General features: G+C 35.0%; 1 protein-coding gene across 6 annotated transcripts in view; it reads left to right on the top strand.

The window, feature by feature from the left end:
- The window catches only part of KIAA1109 (KIAA1109 ortholog), a 215,483-nt gene that overhangs the window by 75,308 nt on the left and 120,920 nt on the right, over positions 1 to 19,255 (top strand). For 5 of the 6 annotated variants that reach the window (XM_023217545.3, XM_023217546.3, XM_023217547.3 and 2 more), the window contains exons 23-29: positions 3,260 to 3,439; positions 5,481 to 5,609; positions 7,693 to 7,812; positions 8,464 to 8,744; positions 13,465 to 13,715; positions 16,472 to 16,730; positions 17,886 to 18,723. In XM_023217545.3, the coding sequence (XP_023073313.2) occupies positions 3,260 to 3,439; positions 5,481 to 5,609; positions 7,693 to 7,812; positions 8,464 to 8,744; positions 13,465 to 13,715; positions 16,472 to 16,730; positions 17,886 to 18,723 (2,058 nt within the window). The remainder of the gene's footprint in view (positions 1 to 3,259; positions 3,440 to 5,480; positions 5,610 to 7,692; positions 7,813 to 8,463; positions 8,745 to 13,464; positions 13,716 to 16,471; positions 16,731 to 17,885; positions 18,724 to 19,255) is intronic. The other variant, XM_023217544.3, reaches the window with a different exon arrangement.

Genomic DNA, 19,255 nt, shown 5'->3' with positions numbered 1-19,255 from the left:
ATTTTATTTAAAATAGCATATCTCCTTTTCATTCTTTTGCCATCACTGACTATATTTTTCTTCATGGAATTTTAATTTAATTTTTCATACATATATTTGACATATATGAGATCATATTAGCTAAAACTTAATATGTGCTAGGCATTGTTTTTGTTTTGCCACAGAATGAGTGTTTCCGGTTTTAAACTTTTATTTTGAAATAATTATAGATTTACAGGAGGTTGCAAAGATCAGAGAGATTCTGTGTGTACTCTTTACCCAGTAGTTTTCCATGGTAAAATTATTTTACATAATTATAGTATCAAAACAAGGAAACTGACATAGGTACAATGTGTGTGCAGTTTTAGATCATCTTATTATGTGTAGATTCATGTAACCACCACCAAAATGAAGATACAGAACTATTCTATCATCACAAAGTTCTCACATAACACTATTTTAACTTGCCACATTAACCTTAAAAAAAAAACTTGTCCTCCTCTCTATAATTAGTGGGTCACTAGAATCGGTTGTTTTTTATTCTGGGAGGCAGGTGTGTGGAGAGGAAGCCCAGCTCCCTTTTTCAGTCTATTAAGGAAATTAATAAAGGGAAAAGGGAAAGTCTTCTATGGATGAATTCTGAGAATCGTAGATGACTATCCCTGGTTTTTTATGAGTACCTGGTAACACTTCAACTTTTAATCACTGTACTTTTAAAAGACTTTTCCAGACATAGAAAACATTTTATTGAGCTGATGATGAATATTCACATTAATTCTTATTATAGAGGTATGGCAAACTTGTAGAGAAACTGAATTATAAAATATGACTTATTTGGGGATTAGAGAAGGAGTTCATGGAGTAGAGATATCAAGGTGGAAGTAAAAGCACTAGTGATAATTCATTTCCTAGATGGTTGACAACTTACCCCAAAGACAAAGGTACCATATATATCCTCTTGGAATTTGCTTGTCTACTTACCTTGTTTATGTTCTCTAGTGTTGACACAACTATTCCTAAGAATTTTTTTCTTCATCTGTCATTATACTATCTAATGTTCTTTCACAGTGAGAGGGTTCACACTTTGTCTACTTCCAAGGCTCAAATCTGGGTTACCCACTTGTAGTTTATCCTGGGTAGCAACAGTCTTAAGGCTTCAAGACGAAGGATCTAAGGTGACTGATGGACTACTGTGTCCCATTATGAAACTATGCACTTTTTACTTTGTGGTCATCTTATGTATTAGTTTCATAGGGCTGCCATAACAAAGTATCCTACACTAGGTGACATAAAAGAACAGAAATGTATTCTCTCACAGTTCTGGAGGTTCAAAGTCCTGTTGGCAGGGTCACATTCTGTCTGAGCTGTAGGGGAAGATCCTTCCTTGCCTCTTCTTAGGCTCTGGTGGTTGCTAGTAATCCCTGGTATTCCTCGGCTTGTAGATGAATCACTCAAATTTCTGCCTCCATCTCGACTGGCTGCCACTCTCTCTCTGTGCCTGTGTGTCCCACTTTTTCTCCTCTTACAGGGATACCAGTCATATTGGATTAGGGCCCACCCTCAGTGTGAACTTACCATAACCTAATTCTATCTGCAAAAATCCTGTTTTCAAAAAAGATCATATTCATAGGTTCCAGGGCTTCAGACTTGAACATATATTTTTGAGGGACGCCATTCAACCCACACATGTTGCAAACTGCAATAAAATTTAGAATATAATGTTTATTGGTGTATCATGTAGGCTGTACCTTAGGAAAGCCCAAGATCCACATGTAATTTTGAGATTAAAAAATTCCATAAAAGTTTTATACTGAGAATTATTGAGTCTCAGTGTCAGAAGATAACTTTCTTGACCACCTTCCCCAGTTCTCTCAGTAAAAAAGGTAAGGAAATTAATGCCTGGAGAAGTCAGGTGATTTTATATAAAGTCACATAGCTTGGATGAAAATTAAATGAAAAATTGGATCAGAAGAGCTTCTAGAGTGATTATTGTAGTCACAATTTGAATTTTTTTTTTAAAAGTTTCTTACGAATTAGAGTTAGCCCTTATCCTTAAAAAAAATTTTTTTAAGACTGTTTCCCAACATATGTTGAAAGCAAGGAACACTAACCCTGTGAGGTAGCCTAGACATACATGAAGAGGACTACCGTAATAAAACTAGGTTGGGAAATAATCTGTGAACTGCCTCAGTGTATCTTGGTATATTGAAGACTCTGTGAACACTTGCTGTGAAGAAATCTGTCTAGTCAGCAGCATCTACTTTTTGTGGTCACTGTTAGGTGCAGTGATACTTGGTGCATAAGACAGAAATGGTCATTAATGAACCTGGGGGAGAATGTAAATATTGTGAACATTAAAATTAAGAGAAATAATTTCAAGTGTAAAAAGTGCCACAAGGTGAGGTAGGCAGTGCTCTGGTAGCATTTAATGGTCTGGAGGCAAGAACAGGATTAGATTCATATGTTTAGAAGATCTCTGTGACTACTGATAGAGTATGGAGCAGAGAGATGTAAAAAGTTAATACCTTGAAAACGTCCTGGCAGGAGGTGATACTGTTTGGACCAGGATGAGAGCACTGAAGATGAAAAAAATCAATGCATTTGTGAGAGACTGGGAGGTAGATTTAACAGAAATTGGTGACTGATCAGTAGGGCGTTTCCAGACTTATTTGATTCTTTATTCTTAATGTGTGGAACTAGTGTTTCATGAAATAATCTGTTTTATGACATATCCTTTATTTCTCTGAATATGTTAGAAATTTTCCCTTTGAAATACATGTGGCTTTTTAGTAGTGAGTATGAAATTATTCTCTGGAAGATAAAACTATCCTTGTATTTACATAGTCCTCAGAATCTGTATGGAAGTTTACTTTTCACCACCATTCTTCATTTTTTGGTCTTAACAGTCTATGTTCTTCAATGTTACCTTCCTTTTAAAAAATATTTTCATCTCACTATTCTTAGATTTCCTACAAAAGATTGGTTTCTTGTATTCCCTGTAAGAGTACTACTGTAGTTTCTTGTTATTCATAAAGGCAGTTAAGGACTCAGCTATCTTGCTTTTTATAATAGTTGGGCTCTCATAGATATTGTTCATTAAAGATGCTTAACTCAGACTACCTCTATGGGTACAGGGTTGTGTTAGGAGCTTGTGGATTCTGAAGCTTTATAGATGGCATGATTTTATTGTTCATCTCTGCAGGGGATGTTGGGGGAAACAACTAGAATTTATAATATGATTTTCTTATATGTTTTACGGTCTCATCATTATTGTTTTCAGCAGCGACCCCCTGTGGATGAAGTACTCAGGGAAGGTCACATCAATTTATCAGGTCTCCAGCTGAGAGCACACGCTATGTTCTCAGCAGAAGGTCTTCCTTTGGGAAGTGATTCCTTAGAATACGCATGGTTAATTGATGTGCAGGCTGGAAGTCTTACAGCTAAGGTCACAGCACCACAGGTATGGTTTTCAGAGTACTATCTCCTGACTTATTTTCTTTTTCCTTTCTTTATCCACCTTCTCAAGAATAACTTGTATGCCTCTTTGAATGTTCATTGCATTTCCACTGATGGCATTCTGATGGGAGTCATTCTTGCCATTCAGAATTTTAGTTATAGGTGAGTCAGAGACAAGTTTCACTTTTCTGAGCCACATATAATTTGTTGGGTGTAATGTATGTAGTTCTATGTAATATTTCCAAGAATTTGAGACTTTCTTTGGGAAAAACTCAGGATGAGTACTGTTCTAGAAGTCAATTTAATATTATTAAAATTATGTTACTTGGCCCTCTATTGTTGGAAAAAATCTTATTTTTCTACTATATGGAGTAATTTTTTAAGAACTTTGTTTTCTTACATATTTCTTAAGTAGGATTTGAAAGTAGCTCTTACGATGCTAAGGATTAGGTAATAAGGTTCTTTGCTTGTCATGTCCCAAAGCAAGATTACATCATTTGTACCTGCTGTTAGTGATGTTTATAATAGTTTCAAAAAATAAAAGTGAATTTACTGGTAAGTAAATCTGGTCTAGAATTCTAGGTGTGATCCTTTTGGATAAATTCTCTCCCACCACCCCTTTCACTTAATCCTTAGAAGGCACAAAAGCCTTAATATATTATTTGTTTCTAATTGGCCACTGAAGTTTAGTTGAATTGCCATATTATTTTAACATTTCACCTGAGTCATATATTTATTATAATATGAATGCTCATCTTGATATTTCAAAAGACTGGAATTTGATAGGAATGTTACATACTCAATTTTGATAAAAAGTTATAGAATGGATATAAAACATATAATTTAGAGGTATGTAGTAGCAACAAGAAAGTGATGAAGAACCTAGATGCCCTGTATACCTGGAAGAAATCGTTAGAGGGTAGCAAAAATTAATATTCTAGAAATGGTGGGAAAATGAATGGAATTGAAAAGGGATATTTTGGAGTTGAACATCATCTCAATATAATATTAGAATGTATAAGGATATTTATAAAAATATATGAAAAGAAATGCATAATGGAATGTATAAAAATGGATGAAAAGCAATAGTCGTTGCTCACTGGCCTTGTAACTGTGCTCTCCTTAGTATCTCCGATTTCCCATCCCTAAGTATACAAGTAAAAACTGAAGCATATTCCAAAGCAGCTTTTTCCCTAAGAAGGGAATAAAGCTGTGCTGACCCTGCAAGACTGGGTACAATTCCTTTGTTCTAAGGACTGCTAGAATCTTACATGTTTATAAATTGCGTTTAAAAGGTGAAACATTTCTCTTTCTTTTGCATAAAATCTCAGCATCACTGTTTTCTGTACAGTTCATGAATCTGTAGGCACTTTTATGTTTATTCCATTCTCTGTATGTTTTAAAAGTAAAATTTATATTTTCCAAGTGTTTATGCACTTATTTGGGGGGATAATGCCATGTATATCTATCTCTCAGTGTTTTTAACAGCTCTAATCAATTAGAAAATTAAGGTTTTTTTTTTTTTTTAAAAAAAAAACACTGAAGATTTGAAGAATTATAATATATGTTTACTTAAGCTTCTATTTGCTTAAACAAGAGTGCTTTAATCTTCAAAATACCTGGTTTTTAAAAATTGTAGCTCAATGTGATATTTAGATACTTTCTCACATAAAAGTTTGGTTTATGATTAGAGAATTTTTGGTGCTTTTCTATGTGGAGATTTCAGTTAGCTATGTAACAAGAAAGATATATAATCTTGAATAAAAGGATTTGCTTTAAAAGTTGCTGAAGTGAAATTTTTCAGTTGAAATGAGTTTTCATTTTGGCAATGCATTTTGTCATTCATAAAGGAAAAGTAACATAAGCATATAAATGATATTAAAGGTAGCAAAAATCATTGGCTAACAAGTTGCTTATTTAGCAGAAGTTTTAAGACAGTGTTTGGGTTCTTCCAAGCCATGTTAACATTCTTCAAAAGCTTTTAAACTCTGAACACTTATTTAGAATGCTAACAGTGTTGTCAACTTGTCACTGATTATCTGTAGCTGGCATGCCTCTTGGAGTGGGGACAGACATTTGTTTTTCATGTGGTATGTCGGGAGTATGAACTGGAAAGACCAAAATCAGTAATAATATGTCAGCATGGAATTGATCGTCGGTTCTGTGAGTCCAAGGTATGTTAACAAATATGTTAGCAATATTATAAACATTTATGAATTTTAAAACATGGAATATTAAGATATCAGCTTCAAGTCAAATACACATAGCCTTGAAGCAAACTGCAGTTTTTTCGGTTAATAAAATTATTTTTAAAATTCTTGACCATTTTAAAGTATCTAAAATATGAGATAATTATTAAAACATACAAATTAAAAAATAAACAGAATTATAAAAATTATATTTTGCTTGCATTTTTGCTGTTAACATTCATGTCATATTGCATTATTGGGATGTGGCTATATATTTATGTAGAAGATTTAGAAATTGAAACAAGGAGAAGGTTGAATTCTTCACGTAACATGGTTTGCAGACCACTCTGGACATGCCATTTCTACCATAGTGTAATAGCAAGGTTGGTCATTTGCCAGGTGTCCTGACACCACATGTTATGCACCACATGTTATGCTCTTTTCACAACATTCATTAAGGGTCATTACAGTATCTTCACAAGGATTGCAAAAAGTAGATTGTAATCCCTAAAACCGCATGCAGTGGCAATGAAATGCATAGTATTATTGTGCAATAAGTACTCTCTCTTATGAATTTGGGGAGGGAGGCATTTTTTCACCCTGATTTTGGAAGCGTGGTTATTTCAGAAAATCTGGAAAGCATGGCTGTTTCAAAAAAGAAAAATAACACCCTGGTTCTACAACACAGTGGTTAACAGCTTAGTTTTTGTTTTTAGTTCTTTCCCATATGTATCTTTCCTTTTTTGTTCTTCTGCTATACAAATTATATTTGTTTGCTGTTATATTACTGTTATATATTACTCCCCCTCCTTTTTCTTTTTCTTTTTTTTTTAAAGTGTTTACGTTGCATTAATTTTTTTTTTTTTTTTTTTGAGACAGAGTCTCGCTCTGTTGCCCAGGCTGGAGTGCAGTGGTGCGATCTCAGCTCACTGCAAGCTCCGCCTCCTGGGTTCACGCCATTCTCCTGCCTCAGCCTCCCAAGTAGCTGGGACTACAGGCACCTACCTCCACACCTGGCTAATTTTGTATATTTTTAGTAGAGATGGGGTTTCACCGTGTTAGCCAGGATGGTCTCGATCTCCTGACCTCGTGATCTGCCCGTCTTGACCTCCCACAGTGCTGGGATTATAGGCGTGAGCCACCGCGCCCGGCCCTAAAATTTTTAAAAATAAGTTTAATTGAGGCATAATTTACATACAGTAAATTAATCCTTTTAAAGTTGTACAGTTTGAGCTTTGACAAATGCTGTATATACCTGTGTAACTATTATCACCAGTGAAGATATAGAACATTTCTATCACCTTAGAAAATTCCTTTGTGTGTCTTTGCTGTAAGCCCCTACCTCAGACAATTGCTGATCTCCATTCTGCCACTTTAGTTTGTTTAGGTCTATTTTTGTCCAGAGGAAATATATCCTTATAGAGTATTGACTACACTGTGAGACACCTGTTTCTAGTTCTGGCTCTGCCACTAATGAGCATTTTCATGCTGTTGGGCCAATAATTTACTCAGGGCTGCCATCTCCTCAAGAAGTTTATTGATGTAGGTGATATATACATTTTCTTCTAAACATCATAAAAATCTGTGTTTTAGGTGTAAAATAAAATTAATATGGATTATCTTAGATATCATAATATTTACAGTGAATATATTTGTGTATGTGTGTGTGTGAAAATACATCTGTGTGTGTGGAGTTCCTGTAAGAAAACCTTACAACTCTGAACTCATACAATTCTTGTAAACCTGTGACACTGTTTACTTATCACTTTACTTTGCTTATCCTCTCTGAATTTCAGTAAGAAGTTGTATATGTATTGTCCGTTAGACTTGCTACTTGCCTCTTCTGAATGAAAATGGTGCATGCTTACTTATTGTTTTCTAATGTATAATTTTCTAATTGATAACACTTTAACTGCTGATTTCATTTATTGTAAAAGAATGAAATTAGATTTTTAAAAAATACATCAATAATTAGATTTTTTTTGTGTTTATTTAAAGACGACGACTTAACTGTCAAAATAGTAAGTTGATGGTGATGATTTAGATGTACAATCCTTTTTTATTTTAGTTGAGTTGTATTCCTGGGCCTTGTCCAACTTCAGATGATTTGAAATATACTATGACTCGTTTAGCAGTAGATGGAGCCGATATTTATATTGTTGAGCATGGTTGTGCTACAAATATAAAGGTAAGTGTTTTGCTTGGCCAGTGTAGTGCTTTTTCCTTTTTACTAAACCAAACCTCTATTTCTTGAACTAAAACACACACTTATACTTTGTCATCTCACAGACTGCCACATAATTTTAGGAGAAAGCATTCTAATTTTTACTCATCCATGTTCTCTTCCAGTATTTTTTTTTTAAGGCATACTTTCACCAGTTTTACTCTAACTGAGTTATTATACATGGTTTTATGGCAGGGAATATAAAATAGTAGGTTGCTTTTATATCAGGGATGTAAACTGGTACATACATTTATATTTTCTGCCTGGCTCCTGAAAACATTTGTTTCCCACTCTTTTATGGATTGTAGTTTAAAATCTAGCCTTGTTAAGTTTCTACGATTTCACTATTTACTTCTTTTGTTCGCCGGTGGACTTCTGCTTTTTTCTTTTATCCTCTTTTTAAAAATTTGTCTATTTTTGTTTTTATTTTAACTTTTCTGTTCCCTTCTTGTCCCTTGCCCATTTTTTTTTCCTTTTTTATTTCTTTTTCCTTTATTTTCTCCTTCCATTTATGTTTTACTCTATTTGAAATGATCACCTATTCAGTAGTTTTGGCTAAGCTGCTTAAAAATACAGAAATTACACTTTTGTTTCGTTTTCTTCATTCAATTTTAGATGGGTGCAATTCGAGTTGCAAACTGTAATCTCCACAATCAATCGGTTGGGGAAGGAATCAGTGCTGCAATTCAGGATTTTCAAGTGAGACAGTACATTGAGCAACTAAATAATTGTAGAATTGGACTTCAGCCTGCAGTGCTACGGAGGGCCTATTGGCTTGAAGCTGGGTCAGCCAATTTAGGACTTATTACTGTTGATATTGCTTTAGCTGCTGACCATCATTCTAAACATGAGGCACAAAGACATTTCTTAGAAACCCATGATGCCAGAACTAAGAGGTAAGTGAAAATTTTAAGAATGGCAGTAGTCTTCTGTTCAGATGAAAGTAACTAGATAATTATAGAGGAAATTCTACTGAGAGAATGGACTAAGAATATTTTAAATAAAGACCTAATATAATTGTGCTGCTGCACCTCAATGAATATATAAGGACCTAATATCTAAGTAAATATATATCTTGTCTCTGGTGATGGTATAGTTGTTGGAAATAACATTATTTTCTGATGTGTTTCTAAGTCTATACCATGTATGCCAACAGTGAAACAAGTTTAAGTTACGGTCCCCAAATAACATTTTGTAAAGCACTACATTTTCTCTCTTACCACACAGCTCTCCACTTTCAAGTCATCATTAATTCCTAGAAATCACAGTACTACTACCGCCTACTGTATAAAACTCCTTTTGTGGGCCTTCAGAACTGCAAGGAAGACTAAGAGTACTCAGGCATATTTCCTTGGTCCTTAGGAAATTATTATTATATATGATTTTAAAAGTTGCCAGTGCCTCTTACTGAATCACTTCCATTTAAAATGATAGTATGACTTTTTCCATCCCCATCTTCCCCATTGTATATTTAATATATGCTAATTCTAAAAATATAGGAAACTCTTAAGAAACAAAAGAAAATAATGATCATAACCCCACCACATGAAATTTTATCTCCAGGATTTTGCTGTATTTTTTTAACGCTTGAAATCATCCTGTATATACAGTTTAAAATTCTGCATGTTTATATTAAACTTATATCCCAAGCATCTGGCCACATGATTAAACATTTTATAAAGATCCTTTTAAAAAAATGATAATACATTACCAAAAAGACACAACATGTTTTATTTAGCCATTGCCCTTATATTAAATATTTAGATTGTTTCTAAATTTCCCATTATAAATGATAGAGGAACATTTTTGCACATAAAATATTTTCCCGTGCTTTCTGGCTGTTTCCTTTAGATAATTTCCCGGAAGGGAGGATGAATGAGTTGAAAATTAAGTCTTTTCACATGCATTCCCAAATTACTTGCCAGAAATTATTTGTTTATATCTCCAATGGCTTTTTAGCTAGTCCCTGTCACCCTGCACCATTACTACCTTTTGAGCATTTTCTGATAAGTGAAAGGTGGCATCTCTTATTTTGCATTTATATATTTCTGAAATAAATACTTTAAAAACCACATTTGTTAGCTGTTTCGATTTCTTCACCTGTGAATTGAATGTTTATATTCTGTGTACATTTATTTACTGGGGTCTTGGTGGTTTTCAGATTTTAAGAGCTCTTTATAGATGATCACCCTTTTTGTGATCTCTGTTGCTAGCATTTTACAGTTTGTTTTATCTTTTAATTTTGTTTTTATTTTCATATATGACTTTAATTTTACACATTCAGATATGTCAGTTACTAATTTGAGAAAGCCATTCTTTTGCTAGTAATCAAATAGCATCTGTTATTATTTTTTTCTTTTCCTTTTTCTGGTTAATATATAAAACTCGAATCCCTCTGGATTTTATATGGGGTACATGTATATATTATTCTAGGTAAGGAGGTAAATCGCTTTTTCTGCAAATACCTATTCAAATACAGAGGGAAAAATTTACATCTAATACATATTCATTTCTATGTTTCACAAAATGTTTATTGTTACCTGTTAACTTTCCCAGAAGAACTTGAGAACCATTTTTCTGGTTAAAAAAAGAAAATCTGTTGAGATTTTTATTGATATTACATTAATCTTTTAAATTAATTGAGGAAGATTTGACATATATCTGAGTATGAAAGCTCATATATGAAGAATATTGTGTAAAATAAATTGGATTTCTTTGTTATTTATTGCTCAGGAAGCCACTTAGTGTGAAACAAATGCCTGTTTTTGATTAGTTTAGGTGATAGAGCAAGGTGGTAATGGAACTGAGGAGGTTGCTTCAGGTGACTCAAGTTGCTCCAAGTAGCTCATTTAGGTTGATTACAGTGCTGTAGTTTGTCAAAAATTGTGAAGAGTCTGGGGTTTTTATCTTTCTTACACGGTAACAAGTTAGCTGTTACAATTTCATGGATGCTGGCAAAATACACAAAACTTCTGATCAGAGACTATATTACAGCAAAAGCGGTAGCCAGTCACGTGTTGGCGGGTTAGTTCCCTGTACCCACCAAGTAGAGTTGTCAGATAAAATACAGGATGCCCAGTTAAATTTAACTTTATGATAAACAACAAAACACATTTTAGTATAAGTTTGCCCCACATATTGCATAGAACAAACTTATTTTTGTTGGTATTTTATTCGCTAAATCTAGCAACTCTGTCCCTGAGTCCTAGAGGGGATAACATAGTCCCAGTTACTTGGGAGGCTGAGGCGGGAGAATCGCTGGAACCCGGAAGGCAGAGGTTGCAGTGAGCCAAGATTGCACCACTGCGCTCCAGCCTGGGAGACAGAGCAAGACTCAGTCTCGGGAGGAAAAAAAAAAAAAAAGGCCCATCATGATGAATATGTGCATAAAGTAGATTATGTTAAAGAAGAGGAACACTGAACTTAGGGAGTCTTACTATTTTTATAGTAAGTGGAAGCAAGCCTACTCTTTCCAGAGAGAAGGATTACCTCAACCCTCAAGGTTGCTTGCTCCAAACACAACCCTGTGAAATAGGCTGGACAGAGTTTGCATTCATGGCATCCCCAGCAGGAACATACAGGGATTCCTAGGACTCATGATGATTTGCTCTCCACATGGTAACTCACTGACTTTCAGCTTTGGCTGCCTTTGTGCATATTGGATTCCCAGGAGTTTTAGAGAAAAGTATATTCATTTCTGATATTACTGGAAAAGCTACTGGGTACATAGGCAATTAGTTCCGTGAGATTAATGTTTTTTAAAAATATGGCTCCCAAACCACTAGCATCAACATCTCCTTGGAACTTATTACAAATATACATAATCAGGCCTTCCCAGACCTCAATCAGAAACTTTGGAGGTGAAGCTCAGCCATTCTGTAGTTCAACAAGCCATTCAGTTGATTCTAATACAAGCTAACGTTTGACAACTAGTGCACTGGATTATGCAAAGATAGGAAAGGAGAGCTAATGTTTGTTGTGTAACTTCTGTAGTCCAGATTTTGCATCAGGTGCTTTACATGTGTTATGCTATTTTATCCTCACAATGATCTTATTAGATGTATCATACCATCATTTTGCAGATGAGGAAACTGAGGCTTAGAGATGTTGACTTGTCTGGAGTTCTAGGGTTAGTAAGTGGCACAGATAGAATTTGAACTCAGGTTTGGAGGACTCAAAGTCATGCATTCTACCAAGCTCTTACTGTGGAAATGAAGTAAAAAAAAGTCTATTATGTGTATAAGTTCTTTTATTTTGATGGTGTTTTAAGATATCTTTGCTGCTTGACTTAATACTTTAAAATACAGAAGTGATTTGAAATGAGTAACATCTGACCAAAGTAACCTTAAGCTGTCCCGCATCTTAAGGCCTACTCATACATTTTTCCTTCTGTCTTCTCTAGATAGATGTTCCACTTCTAAGTTGTTTCATCTCATCTTTAATGTCTCAAATGTTACTTTTTAAAAGATTCTCCCTGTTTTCTTTGTCACAACACCCTGTTTACCTCATAGCAGTTAATACAATTTATTATTTGCTGTTATTTTCTTGTTTATTGTTTATCTTTGCCTCTGTATTGTAAACTTCATATGGATAAGACCATCTCAGTTTTGCTTAGCATAACACTAGGCACTTAATAGATACGTTCAAGAAACCTAAATTAATGAATGTAAAATGAAGGTGATGATACCTATTCTGTCTCCCTGTGAGGGTCTTGAGAATCCAAGGAGACAATACATGTAAAAATGCTTAGAAAAATAGACTGTAAACGTGAGAGGATTTTATGAAAGTAAAAAAAAAAAAAAAAAAAGAATAAAGATATATCTCACAGATTTCCATTACATATTTTTTTTTTTTTTTTGAGACGGAGTCTTGCTGTGTCGCCCAGGCTGGAGTGCAGTGGCGCGATCTCGGCTCACTGCGAGCTCTGCTTCCCGGGTTCTCGCCATTCTCCTGCCTCAGCCCTATTTTTTAAGAAAGGAGGGGAGTTAATAAATAGTGACAGATCTGTGAGTCACGTATACAGAACCTGAAGTTTACATACATTTTTAATACTTTATTTGGAGTCCTTATTACAAAGGAGTAGACCTGGATATTATTTTTCTCTAAAATATGGAGTAGTTCATTATTTTAATTTTATTGAGAAATAATTTCTTAGTTGCTCCATATTTGTAATTTTTTAGTGTTTTAAATTTGCATTGTGAAATAGGCTCTGAGATGCTAAAGGTAATGAGCTATCAAGCATAATCTATACTAATGGTTTTTCTGGATTAATGTCTTAAAATTTTAGTTTTTTTGAGAATGTTTACTACATTGTAAAACTGGACTTAAATGTCTGATTTTTATATTTGCTGTTTTTTAATGCTTTGGGCTTTTTAATGTATGCCGTATCTCTATTATTATTGATTCTGATAATTTCCATCTCACTTGCTCTGGTAAGACTATATTCTTTTAGAAAGGCAAATGATTTAAAAAAAACAGTAGGAATAAACCTTTGTGTTTACTTTGTCATGTAAAAATATTTACAATTAATTTTAATTATCTATCAAAAAGTTTTTCATTTCTTAATGATTTGTGTTTTATGTTGTTGTTTTTTGTTTTCTTTTGGGTTCTGTTTAGGTTGTGGTTTTTGTGGCCAGATGATATCCTTAAGAATAAGAGGTGCAGAAACAAATGTGGTTGTCTTGGTGGCTGCAGATTCTTTGGTGGCACAGTAACTGGCCTAGATTTCTTCAAACTTGAAGAGTTGACACCTTCCAGTAGCTCTGCATTTTCAAGCACAAGTGCAGAGTCTGATATGTATTATGGACAGTCTCTGCTACAGCCTGGAGAATGGATAATTACTAAAGAAATTCCCAAAATTATAGATGGTAATAAAATGTTTCGTCACTTTTGCTAGTTGTTTATTTTCTTTATCACTATGCCATTCTGAGAGAAATTCAGTGTTAGCTCTGTTCAACTCAATTTATTTTGTGTAATGTTATGAGTAGTGTTTAGTATAATCCACGTTTGTTTTGCACATGACTTAACTAAAGCCAGATAAAACTAGTGATTGTTTCGGAGTTACACGGGGCAGAAGTAGGTCTGCTATTCAGATCTTCTGTTGTTGATGTGGGCGGCTTTCCTCATGCAGTTTATTCTAAATATTTCCTTACATATTGTTATTTTCCTGTAACACAGCATCCAGATAAATACTTAGGAATAGCTGTGCTTCGAGGTAACGGTTGTTTCACCAGCTTGCTTTTATAGGAAAACTTTTGAATAGTAATATTTATACTGTTGGCCCCCATGTTACCAATTATTTTTGCAAAATAGTTTCCTTATCAGTAAAATTAAACATGTCAAGAAAAGAACTCTGGTCTTAGAATCTTTAGCGTAACTCTGCAAATACACCAGTTTGGTATGAGCAGTGAAGAGTGACTTTAAGTGTATTATATTTAGATTTACCTAGAGTCTTTTCTCCAGAGACTTCAGAAACAGATTTTCCTCTGGAATTTTTTAGTTGTGTATTCCTGTGATTCAACGCACTATTTACTGCTTAAGTTGCCATGCTGTGAAGATGTTAAAAGCAGAAAAGTCTTGATACTTCACGAATATTTAGCCATTTCCCCTTAATTAATTTAAAAATATTAATTTACCTCTGCTTTTTATCAGTAGACAAAAAAAGATAGGAAAGGGGTAATTTTACCTTTAAGAGTTTATCAGATTGCTTTCCCATGTATAGAAGCTTTTTGGAAACAAACAGGTGGACTACATATGCTAAATTCCTGTTTAAATGATTTTTTACTGAGTAGTATAAGTGTGAACAAATTATTTTAAGGTACTTTGGTAGGTTTGCTAGAATGAGAGCAGATTATCGTATAAAATCAGCAAACACCAAAACTTCTTGGCATTTAAGTGATAAGATAGATTGTAATAATTTAGCTGTCTTATATAACTTTTTAATGTTTGAATAATGTTCATTTTTAAAGGTTTACACTGGCATTTTCTCATTTAATCCCTAAGCTGCCATGTAAAGTGGATATTGTCCTTGTTTCGTAGTAAGGAAACTGAGGCCTATCACTGAGACTGAGTTGCATGAAGTGATACAGCCAGGTATGGCTGAGAGGAAACTAGAATCAGGGCCTTTGAAGCCACCTTGTTGTTCTCTCTACTGTGCTACAACTGGCGCTAATTATAAAGATTGCTTGATTTTCAGAGATTAACCATCACAAACTCAAGAAAGAATATTTGCAGGGAATTTATACATGATGTGAAAGGAGGAAAACAGTAAATTCTCTTTCTAACATTGAAGAAAGTAAAATTCTTATAATGTATAATAGGAAGCGTCTGTATCTCTTGGTGATTCTTTTAGTAGTGAGTTGTAATTGCTGAATTGCCATGAGTTTCTTGTCCAGGGAAGCTTGGAAATAACCCCTACGAATGTACCTGAGTTTCTGATTATTGAGTCTTCCAGGAACGGAGTACAGATGCATTGTCAGGATAAAATCAAGAAGGGCATATGGGTAGAATTAAGGATCTGCTTGGAAGGTCAGTGAACACTGTGTTCCTGTATCACTTAGAAGTGAATCAAGACCATTTTTTCTTTTCACTTTCATTGCTCTGTTTTACATTTGTGGTACTAGGAGTAAATATTATATTTTAGGTTTATGACTCTTACCCCTTGAATGCCACTAGAACTGCATTCTGTTCACAGAGATGTTTTCTCCATTAGTGGATTTACTTTTTTTTGGCTAAAACTGGGATGGTAGGAGGAGAGGGGAAGTTGAGCAAGATTTATTTTTTTGGATCTAGGCAGCTATAGAATTCTCTTTTTATTTCCCCCAGCCCCTCAATTTATGTAACACATCACAGAGCTCTTTATGAAACTCTGAAACAGTGGTGCTTCTCTCTGATCCTAAAGTCGTTATTCATTCACAAAATCATGTATTGAGTGCCTTCTGTGTATGAGGCGTTGTTCTAGGCACTGGAGGTACATCAGTGAATGAAAAATGATACAGTCCCTGTCAACATTGAACTTTTAGAACAAAAGGGAGAAAATGCTTAAAGTAGGTAAATCCAAGTAGAAGATATGTGGTGTTCTGTACTATTCTTGAAAGTTTTCTGTAAGTTTGAAATTTTTCCAATAAAAGATTTAAAAAGAAGAAAAAAATTCACTGTTTATGGGCCTGGGATCTATACTTATGTAGATATATTTCTAAAATGTTTAACAAATTGCTATATGAAATTAGTCACTCGTTATTTTTACATGCCTGTAATCCCAGCACTTTGGGAGCCTGAGGAGGGCAGATCACGAGGTCAAGAGATCAAGACCATCCTGGCCAACATGGTGAAACCCTTTCTCTACTAAAAATTAAAAAATTAACTGGGTGTGGTGGCACACACCTGTAGTCCCAGCTACTTGGGAGGCTGAGGCAGGAGAATCTCTTGAACTTGGGAGGCAGAGGTTGCAGTGAGCCAAGATCATGCCACTGCACTCCATCCTGGTGACAGAGTGAGATTCCATCCAAAAAAAAAAAAAAAAAAGAAAAGAAAAGATTGTACTTAAAAGTGGAATAGATTGCCATGTTTTTTATAAACTGCTTTTGAGTTTTGTGTTCACTTAACCCACCTTTTGTTTGTTTAGGTAATGTGAATGCCATGAAGAGGAAAGAATGGGAAAATAAATCAGTGGGAATAGAAGTAGAGAGAAAAACTCAGCACCTTAGTCTTCAGGTACCATTACGATCTCATAGTTCATCCTCTTCCTCAGAAGAGAACAGTAGTTCTAGTGCTGCACAGCCTTTGTTGGCTGGTGAAAAGGAAAGTCCCTCATCTGTTGCTGATGACCATTTGGTTCAAAAAGAGTTCATGCATGGGACAAAAAGGGATGATGGCCAAGCAAGGTCAGTATTCACTTAGATTTAGAAGCCTGACTATAAATAGGATTATAATTGTTTAAAATTCTGGCAAGAAAAACTTCTTCCCTCTCCATTCCCCCACTTTAGAAAATTGTTTCCTGTATATCTGAACATATTTTGAAATGTCAGTTTGCTGTTGTCTGATTATAAAAGTCATTCATTCCAGATATGAGGAAAGTACAAGAAAGTATAATGAAAGTGGAAGTTTCTTGTCATCCCACCACTCGGAGTGAATCACTGTTAATATTCAGATATTATCCTTCTAGTCTAATGGATACTTTTTGTTCCTCCTCTTGGCACCTTAATAGTTGGCCACTCCCTTCTTGAATCAGTTTCCTCTTGGTTTGATAGCACATTTCAGAATTTCCTCCCACTTCCTTGGCTATTCCTTCTTAGTCTCCATTGTCCTGTCCTCCATTTCTTCCTCCTTTATTTTTTCTCTTCCTTTTTTATAGCCTGCCCTTTGTTGAACATTCTCTCCTTTTTCTCCACTTATTCCGTATTGTTTCCCGAGGGAGTCTCAATAACTGTTTGGTTTCAATTATGTTCTCTAACATCTTTTAAATGTAAAACTCCAACCAAAACCTTTGTTCCTAAGGCCTAGCTACCTTCTTGATATATTTACTTGGATATGTCATGGAGACTTCAAATTCAACATATTAAAAATGGCCTTATTCCTATCATTCTTAACTTTTTCTGCCTTAGAAAATGGCACTACTACATCAGTTACTGAAGTCAGAAATACTGGGGTTATGTATAACTTCTTCCTCCAGTCTCCTTTAATCAAAGGCCCCTGGTATATTTTGTTGGACAAGTTTTTAAAGGATGTGAAAGAAAAAGAAAACATTATAAATGCATTAGTGTCCATGGATTATGGATAGAAGATTACATTCTGGGGTTTCTTTCAGTTTTTATTGTGTTTTAAGCTACCTCAAAATTTTTTGGAACTAATGAGGGGTATGAACACATACTGTACTGTTTTGCTACTTTGGGTATTTTATTATAAAATTGTAGATTTTCTTTTATTTGTAAAGTACATGATTAAAATTACCAAAAGGATTTTTATTGATATTTCTTTTTATGCTTAGAGTAAATTTTATGATGTATAGAAAATGGTAATAGCTTTTCTTTCTGTTTTAGTATCCCTACAGAAATTTCAGGAAACAGCCCTGTGTCTCCTAATACTCAGGATAAGTCAGTAGGTCAGTCTCCTCTTAGATCTCCCTTGAAACGACAAGCCTCTGTCTGTTCCACACGTCTTGGAAGTACTAAGAGTCTTACTGCTGCTTTCTATGGGGACAAGCAGCCTGTAACAGTTGGAGTCCAGTTTAGTAGTGATGTCTCTCGAAGTGATGAGAATGTACTAGACTCACCAAAGCAGAGGAGAAGTTTTGGTTCATTCCCATATACACCATCAGCAGACTCTAATTCATTTCATCAGTATCGATCAATGGATTCCAGCATGTCAATGGCTGATAGTGAAGCCTACTTTTCTGCTGCTGAGGAATTTGAACCCATTAGCAGTGATGAAGGCCCTGGAACTTACCCAGGTAGAAAAAAGAAGAAAAAGCAAACCCAGCAGATTGACTACAGTAGGGGTTCCATATATCACAGTGTAGAAGGGCCACTGACTGGACATGGAGAAAGCATTCAGGATTCTCGAACTCTACCATTCAAAACTCATCCTTCCCAGGCTTCATTTGTTTCTGCGTTAGGTGGAGAAGATGATGTTATAGAGCATCTATATATTGTAGAAGGTGAGAAAACAGTGGAGAGTGAACAGATTACTCCACAACAACCTGTGATGAATTGTTATCAGACTTACCTTACTCAGTTTCAGGTAATTAATTGGTCAGTTAAGCACCCATCCAACAAAAGAACCTCTAAATCCTCATTGCATCGTCCCCTTGATCTGGATACACCAACCAGTGAAGAAAGTTCATCATCATTTGAACAGCTTTCTGTTCCAACTTTTAAGGTATAAACCAAATCATTAGTTTCCATAGATATATTTATTTAGAAAAATAGAATTTTAAGAAATTATTTTCATAATTACTCTCATTCTTTTTAGCTACCTTTCTGAGAGATAGACTTTCTGAAGCCATGGCTTTATGTATGATAGGTCACAGAGTTATTGATGAATATTAGAAATTTAAGTAAATTAAATTGAGAAATGGTTTATAGTTGATTGTCACTGCATTAATCTAATCAACACATATTCTGTGTCTGCATTATACTCTAAGATTACGATAGGCTGGGTGCGGTGGCTCACACCTGTAATCCCAGTACTTTGGAAGGCTGAGGCAGGCGGATCACGAGGTCAGGAGATCGAGACCATCCTGGCTAACATGGTGAAACCCCGTCTCTACTGAAAATACAAACTATTAGCTGGGCATGGTGGCGGGTGCCTGTAGTTCCAGCTGCTGAGGAGGCTGAGGCAGGAGAATGGCCTGAACCCAGGAGGCGGAGCTTGCAGTGAGCTGAGATCATGCCACTGCATTCCAGCTTGG

This window comes from Piliocolobus tephrosceles, chromosome 3, assembly GCF_002776525.5.
Source record: "Piliocolobus tephrosceles isolate RC106 chromosome 3, ASM277652v3, whole genome shotgun sequence".
Lineage (NCBI taxonomy): Eukaryota > Metazoa > Chordata > Mammalia > Primates > Cercopithecidae > Piliocolobus > Piliocolobus tephrosceles.
The sequence above is the reverse complement of the archived record's forward strand: the minus strand, read 5'-3'. Positions and strand labels throughout refer to the sequence as shown.